Source organism: Olea europaea, unplaced genomic scaffold, assembly GCF_002742605.1.
Source record: "Olea europaea var. sylvestris unplaced genomic scaffold, O_europaea_v1 scaffold69, whole genome shotgun sequence".
NCBI classification, from domain to species: domain Eukaryota; kingdom Viridiplantae; phylum Streptophyta; class Magnoliopsida; order Lamiales; family Oleaceae; genus Olea; species Olea europaea.
The window spans coordinates 818673-826844 of NW_019265290.1; the positions used below are offsets into that span (position 1 = coordinate 818673).

The 8172-nt window shown below is 34.8% G+C and overlaps 1 protein-coding gene across 2 annotated transcripts; it reads left to right on the plus strand.

Annotated features, from left to right (window-relative positions):
- On the plus strand, positions 1 to 4996 carry LOC111390557 (transcription factor GTE1-like). 2 transcript variants are annotated; one of them, XM_023015612.1, is made up of 10 exons: positions 33 to 108; positions 260 to 291; positions 499 to 615; positions 929 to 1144; positions 1805 to 1882; positions 2244 to 2468; positions 2698 to 2796; positions 2966 to 3024; positions 4364 to 4514; positions 4649 to 4996. In XM_023015612.1, exons 3-10 carry the CDS (start codon positions 499 to 501, stop codon positions 4823 to 4825), a joined length of 1122 nt encoding a protein of 373 aa, XP_022871380.1. In that variant the 5' UTR covers positions 33 to 108; positions 260 to 291; the 3' UTR covers positions 4826 to 4996. The 2 variants fall into 2 exon arrangements, with proteins under 2 accessions (XP_022871379.1, XP_022871380.1); XM_023015611.1 differs by lacking the exon at positions 260 to 291 and having other exon boundaries at positions 1 to 108.
- Positions 4997 to 8172: the final 3176 nt, after the last annotated feature.

Here is an 8172-nt window from a genome sequence, read left to right on the forward strand (position 1 = left end):
TAAAAAAATTGGTACTTTGCAACCTACAGATAGACAGCACAGATGCATTAATATTCAGTACATAGACTTTGGTTTCTCTTCTACTTCGTCGATTTTCCCAAAACCCTGGTAATCTAATGCCTTAATTTTTTTTCAATTAATTTTGAAATTCGAATTGTTGTAAGTGCACATATGAATTTAATATTAACGTTTAGGCATCTATCAATTTGTTTGTTTATTCGGTTATGTCGATTTTATGCTGAATTTTCTGGACACGAAGATGCGCGCGCCCCCACGCAAGGAATTATACGTGTTCGTGAGCTAATCTGTGTTTATGGATACCTATTCGTTGTTGCTTCATAAAAAGAAAAAAAATTAGCCATTTATTTTTGGGTTTCTGGAGTAAAAACGGGGGGAAAAAGGAATCTTTGATAATTTTATATGTGAAATTCTGGTGTTTCTTTGATAAAAATATATATGTAATTTTATTTTCTCATGACCCAAATTGTTGAGTAACAGATGGAAACAGTGAATGGTGATTCCCTTGCTGTGGTGCCACAAGAAACCATAGGCAATTTATCCGATGTGGAGAGTTATAATCAACGGGTGGACGAGATTTTCAAAAAAGTAAATCAGGTGAAATTTAGATATGAACATCAAATTTAATATTTTGTATTTGATTTTGATTCTGTTTCTGCATTTTGTCTCTTGAGGTGATTCATTGTATTATATTTTGTCTTGAAATTATTGCATTGGGATTGTAGAAATAATCTGATTATTTGTGTATTTTATTCAAGATCCCTGTTATTATTTTAGAGTTCATTCTTTCTGCTTTACAATTTGATACCAACTACTGTATTCCCCAAGTGGGAAATGCTATTCTGATTCCAGGAGTAGTTTTGACAACTGTACATGTAATAATATAATTATAATCTCTTCGTATTTACAGCTAGAGAAAAACTTAAATGAGGTTGAGCAATTTTATTCATCTGCCAATAAAAAGCAGCCAAACACTTTGAAAGGTAGCTCAGTTCTGAAGGACAAAGATAGGGAGAAGCTGTTTGCCAGCTTTAAGAGGAGGCAACAAGATGCAGCCAGTAGGGAAGCGGCTGCTGGTAAGAGAATGCAAGAGCTAATGCGCCAATTTGGAATGATATTACGCCAGGTGATCATAAATGCTGCATTTATCCTTGCAATATTGTTTGTAGCCTTCTATTGTGCCTGCTTACACATGGGGGCCCTGTGAAAGTTTTATGGTGTTTAGCATCGTTCTTGCCTTATTTTTATTGGACATCTTTTAGGTAGTCTATGAACCTCCAACTAACATCAGGTTCTTCTTGCATTTATTATTCAATTATTTGAAGTGGGTGCCTACATTAATTTTTTGAAGCATTTGTTTGGCTTTACTCTTTATTCATGTGGTATTCTTTTCCAAAGCACAAACTTTAATGTGAGTGAACAAATAATTCTAACTTTCAGGTGTTCGTTGATGTTTATTGTTTGTTTCATATACTGGTAGTTACCGCTGACCGGATAAATAAATGGAGGAAACTTGTCTCTTTCATAATTCCTTAAACCTTAGTTTTATATTGATAAAATATCAAAAGTTGCTGAGTGCAGTGTGGTTCATCCTTTTCTCCTACGCAATCAATTAAAGTGTTCATACTCTCATTTTGAATCATTCTCAATCTTGGTGTGTGGGGATATGATATTAAAACTTGACAATTCCTGCTGATCCCATCAGTTCCCTACATTTTATTTCCACTGAAGTATAATATCCGCTTTTGCTTGTTTACTTACTCCCACTTGATTTTATCCTTGACAGATAACTCAGCACAAATGGGCAGGACCATTTATGCAACCTGTGGATGTGGTAGGTCTTGGTTTGCACGATTACTATGAGGTAAAACCGTTAACTTTGTGTTAATTTCCTTAATGCATATTGACTATGTTGGCAATCCAAATATGGAGTTTATTTATTCGTCCATCCATACTTTTCCCCACGCCCCATCAACTAAAAGAAAAATCACGGCAGACATGTAAACTTGGGAGGATTTTATAAAGGTTGCAGTCCTCAGGGAGTTGGTTATATATCTTGGAGACGTAAAGAATGAAAGCCATGAGGACATTGTCAGTTTAACTTCTGTTAAATCACTTGTTAGAGTCTCCTTTGGTTATTAAGCTGCTTCTTTCCCTTTTCCCCCCCTTATTTTGTTATTTCAACTCGTGGCTTCTTATAATATGTTGTGTATGATATATACTAGGTTATTGAGAAGCCCATGGACTTCAGTACTATTAAAAGCAAAATGGAGGCTAAGGATGGTAACGATTATAAGAATGTTCGAGAGATTTTTGCAGATGTGAGGTTGATATTTACGAATGCGATGAAATATAACAATGAAAGGGATGACGTCCACGTTATGGCCAAAACTTTGTTAGATAAGTTTGAGACAAAGTGGCTGCAACTCTTGCCTAAAGTTGATGAAGAGGTACTTAGTAGTTTCTTTATTTGTTGGATAAGTAATAAAGAGTAAGAATTAGCCCATAATGATTAGCTGAGGTCTTGAACCTCTTTGCATCTTTGTTACCTTTTGTTGAGAAGTTAGATACTCTACCATTAACTTCATTGCATCTCGGGTATCCCTTGCCGAGGGTACATATTAAAATTATTTGATAATTTATTTCTGCATCACTGGCTGATATTTAAAACTCTTGTAGGAAAAAAGACGGAACGAAGAAGAAGCTGAGATGCAGCTTGATATGCAGCTCACCCAAGATGTTGCTCATGCCAAAATGGCCAAAGATTTAAGTGGAGAGGTAGTTAATAATAAAACAGGGTCTGTGAAGATAATATGTCCAAGAAAAAAATAGAACTTTTCGAATTACTAAATTTCATCCTGCATTATTATATCTGGGTGTTCCCATTTGTATTCCACTCTATTTAAGAAAATCTGGGAAGTCTGAAAACTATTTAAATCTTTTACAGCTGGACCAGGTTGAGGTGCATCTGGAAGAACTCAGAGATATGGTACTTCAAAACTGCAGGTTTGTCATTTATCCACTTACAGATGGAACATAGCTCTTGATCTTAACTTTTTTGTGAAATTATGTTTGCATCGTTTGACTAAATGTATAACTAGGTGATAATTCTGCACTTTATTTGGTTTCCATGTCAGCGAAAAAATTCGTATAGTACTGGTTTAAACTGGATGAATTTTCTCAATTATCAAATGTGTTCAATTCGTTTAGTTTTAACATCCTTGCTAAATGGTGGCGAAATATTGATTTCGTATGCTATGAATTATTATGTAGGAATTTATTTATCCCAATTTATCTTAATAATGCACATCACTGGCCAAGCCATGCTTCCCCAAGCGCTCTAGGAATTCAAGGGGAAATATTAAATGCACAAAACGGGTCATCTGTAGGAACTGAGGACACGTTGACACAAGAGATTCTAACATTTTAATCTTCCTTGCTTATCATGATAAAATCGTAACATATTTTGTTTAAATTAAGTCTCAAGCATGTTATTAGACCCAAACCGGACATCAAGCCAGTCGAAGCACCCAGTCAACAGCTATGTGAGAACATTTTAGAATATTTCAGAATATGGAAGAGAGGGTCCACTTTATATGTAAATCGGGGAAAAATATGTGACTCCCTTAGTAGGGTGGTGAGAGAATTGGTACAAAGACAGAAAAACAAGAAAGTGATATTAATGGGATTTTGGAGCACTAACAGTTCTTTTCATGAGGACCATTTTCTTGTTAAATTAGTGCGCCATTTTTTTGTATTCCATGCTGAGATCTCAGTTGTCATATTTGTGATTTGATCATGAACTTAGTTCTCTTGTCTAACATTTTTGCATATTTTCATCGTAAATATTATTTACTTAATTATGCTTATATCTTTTTAACACTCACAAGCAAACAAATAACACAAAAACTAGCCTTATTTCCAATAAAACTCTCTTAATACTCAAAATGTCTGCTAAATAATTATCGACAGTTGTGAAAGTGAGATTGTATTTTCTGTGATTTCATTGTTAATTTCTAATAAACAATGCGAAATCTTTCTCTTGCTGTTGAGGAAATCTCAGTCGCAAAATTTAATGAATGAGATGGTCACCTAACATTATCATTAAAAACAATGTGAACCTCATCTTAAGAAAATACTATGTAGTTGGTTATGATTATAGCAAATGATTAGATGCAGCGTTTCCCCTTCATCAAGGCATCACTACTGCAGATTAATTAATAGAATGCAATGTTGACATGGCTGGAACTTATTTCTTTTGAGAGAGTAATTAGGAATGCAATGTTGTTCAATCTCCTAGTTTAGATGCATATCCTGGTGCTTAATTTTGAAGTTTACTTTCCAGAAAGATGTCGACTGAAGAGAAGAGAAGACTCAGCAGTGCCATTGCCAAGTTATCTCCTGAGGATATCAACAAGGCAGTGGAAATCGTTGCCCTGGGTAACCCGGACTTTCAAGCATACAGGGATGACGTGGAAATTAACATGGACGTTCAGGTTCTAAAGCCTGTTTCTGCCCTTTCACAACTTTATTTTATGGCATTCTGTTAGGGAGGATTGGACAATACTGAACATGCACTTCTTGTTTCGGAGATTGTTGAGTAACTGATTTGTTTATGTGATTCATGCAGAGTGAGTCGACCTTGTGGAAATTGAAGTTTTTCATAAAAGATGCTCTACAAGGACGGGGGAAGAATTCATCAAACATCAATGAGGATAACCAAAACAACAATAACAAAAGAAAAAGAGAGATTTGTGATGCTCTTGCCAAGACTTCCCAGAAGAGGGGCAAAAAGTTCCCTGGCTGAAGTACCAATTTATTCGGGCCCTCCTATGTAAATAAATTACCGAATTTGTGAGAGTTTGAATATGCTAGAATGTCTGAAGATCATCAAGATTTTAGAGTAGATTTTGTAATGTTAATAAAAATATCTACTTGAAATACATTTTTTGCACTGCAACAGCATACATTTTTCTTACCTTTTGAGTTTCAATTAAAAAATGTTAGTCTTTGAAATTTGACTCGTACTAGCCTGTTAAGGTTGGACTATCTAATATAGGTATATATAATTACATGTCAAAAATCATAGCTTGCAATTCGAATGTTTACAATGCGAAAAATAGGTCTCAATTTTGGAGTATAGTTCGTGCGGTTTGAAATTGATTTCTAGAAATACTTTAAATATATTTTATTTCTTTAACTTCTAATTGTATCCAATTGATCTTGTATGATCTTCAATCATCTTTTTGTGGTTTTATTTGACTGTGGAAAACTTGCACTTTAGTTCTCCGAACTGTAAATTTCTTCCATTTAGCCCTTTTAGTTCTTTCTTCTAATTTCATTTCAATCACTGAATTTTACTTTGACAAATGATAAATATACGAGATTATGCGATAATTTATGAAAAGTGATACAAAATATCCTAATTAATGGTGTAAATAAGTGTATCAGTTCTCATTTTGCTTTTGGGTGGCATTCAACGAGTATTTTTTCCGTTTCCCATTATGCCTTTAAGACACTTTATGTTCAAATACGAGCAATTGCCATGTTTGAGTGATTTACGACCTTGATTCATGATTGTTCTCATGGAAAATGAACAACGTGATTATTAATTTGCCATTCGTTTCCTGGGGTTCATTTCCATATTATTAAGTAATTTAGTGTGGAGAATCAGTGGGTAGAATTCAGTCCATAATTGAGAATGAGTATGGAAATGCAAGAACCATCACGGGGGCGGAGTCAGAATTTTAGTTCAATGTGGGCAACATTTTTCGACGCCAAACATCGAGGTTTTGATTATGGATTTAATGATGATAAAAAAATAAAATAATATTACAACAATACTAAAAACGATATAATTTATATATTAAACTTGTTCCTTACAAGTTTTCATATTTCAATATCGTTGTACAATAATTTCATTATCGAGCTTAAAAAATATATCTTTCTCTACATAAACAATTGTGTTATCATTTATCCACTGCAATTTCACATAATGAATTCACAGTGTAATACCAATATATACTATCAATCCAGTGCAATACACATTTCACATAATCAATTCGCAGTCCAATTTCAATACTCCAATTCACAATTTCACACGATCAATTCACGGACAATTTGCAATTTCACAATGCAATTTATGCTATTTCCAAATTTTAAGCAACTTGAACTTGCAATTACAGATTCCTAGAGAGCCAAAATCAAGTTGCAATTGGTCCACCATCCACTAAAAGTCTATGCCTCTTTGAGCAATTGAAGTCCAAGTGCTAATTTCATTTCATATGTTAAAGACACAAAAAGGAAAAAGTAGCCTATCATTACAATAAACAATAATTGAAATAACAACAAATAAGGGGGAAAAAATTCAAAATCACTCTGGCTATTGGTGGAAAATTGAAATTGGGGCTTCACCATCTGGGGATTACTAGGAGAATAGCCGGTTGGTGGTCTAAGGAGATTAAGGAGCGGACAACGAATCGATGTAGAATCGAAGATTAGAGGCGCCTAGAGTAGGAGATGCCAGATGCGGGCCTGCTACTTGATAAGTTCATTTTGTGCACTTATTTACGCCACGTTACTAAACTTGAATGTCGTCAAATTAGAGAATTGTACACTTAATTTGAGTTAATTTTGTTTGTTTTAGTGAAGGACTCGTTTGAAGCAATTGAAAAGGAAGAATGATAAAATTAAATGAAATCAGCAATTTTTTGGATCAAAGTCACACTTCGAAAATTGAAGGACTTTAATTGAACTAAAGAAAAATGTTGGTTGCACAATTAATAGGATTTAAGGGCTAGAATGCACATTCTAAAATATTGTTGGACATTTATGCAAATTATAATTTAATATGGCAGGAAGAATTTGTTATCAAAATGGGTTTTGACACTAAGATTTTAATTGGGTCTCAAATTGAAATGGTTTTGGACTTCATGATATTGAAAAGACTAAATTTTCAATTGGACTACAAAGATGTTGGAAGAATTTTGTGAATAGTGACGCCGAAATAAGTATAATGATGGTGACAAAGCCGAGGCAAGAGTTGGACTCTTTGTCCTTAAGTCGAATTTGCCCCGCAACGGTGCCTACGGATTTCGGCAATCGACTCCCAAGATACAACGGCTTATGTACTCCACAGATGAAATGAAAGAAAATCAAAATAAATGAAATGATTTTGATTTTGGATAGAAGAGAGGATGAGAGACGTTTTTGCATATCAAACTGTGAGGAATAGGACACCCAAAGGGTCCTATTTATAGACCATGAAGGGGTGGGCAGGTCGATCCCCGTTTGTGCGCCCCGAAGTGGCGAAGTGGCAAACAATTTTGCCTAAACGGATTGAGTCGAGCTTTTGAGTATTTGACCGAATTCGATACGAACTTTAATCGATTTTCAATTCTCAATTTATTTAACCAATATCCAACAATCCCCCACATGAATGGAAATCCCTCGATATGCGCAACACAAAGCGAATGCAATGAAAATGAAATGCAGACTCTAAGAAACGGAGTACACACGACAAGTCGTAGCATCAAGATAGGTAGCTTGTGGCCTTGAACCTTCTTTAGTTGAATACAATCGGATTTACTAGGCTAGTTGGTGAACGCGATGTCTTGAACCATCCAGCCGTTCGTGTAAAACCAAACAACTGTACCAACACCATGACTCATCTAACCTATTCGGTTCTCATGGTTGAGTCCATTTTGGCCCTGGACAACTCTTGGTTTCATAAGTGCTCTAAGAGAATTAAGCCTCGAATTCTCGTAGAAACGGCCCCATTTCACACTTATATAGGTGATCTCATACCTTTCTATCTCAAGGTTATGAATCATTAAAAGTATATATGTATACTTATCCTTATACACATTTTACATAGCACTTTAAATTTTAGAAATGGGAATAAGTGCTTTATTCCGAATCATTTATGACTTAGTTGTCCCATTGAACCAAGATCTTGGGATCTCCAATCTACAAGGTTGGGTTTCCGTCATAGTAATTCTATTCAATAGGCTTTAGGCCCATTCCCCTCGAAAGATGGTATACTTGATCTCTTGCAAGTCCTTTCGTCAAAGGATCAGCCAAATTTTCTTTTGACTTCACATAGTTAATAGAGATTATACCATTCGATATTAACTGTTTAATGGTATTATGTCT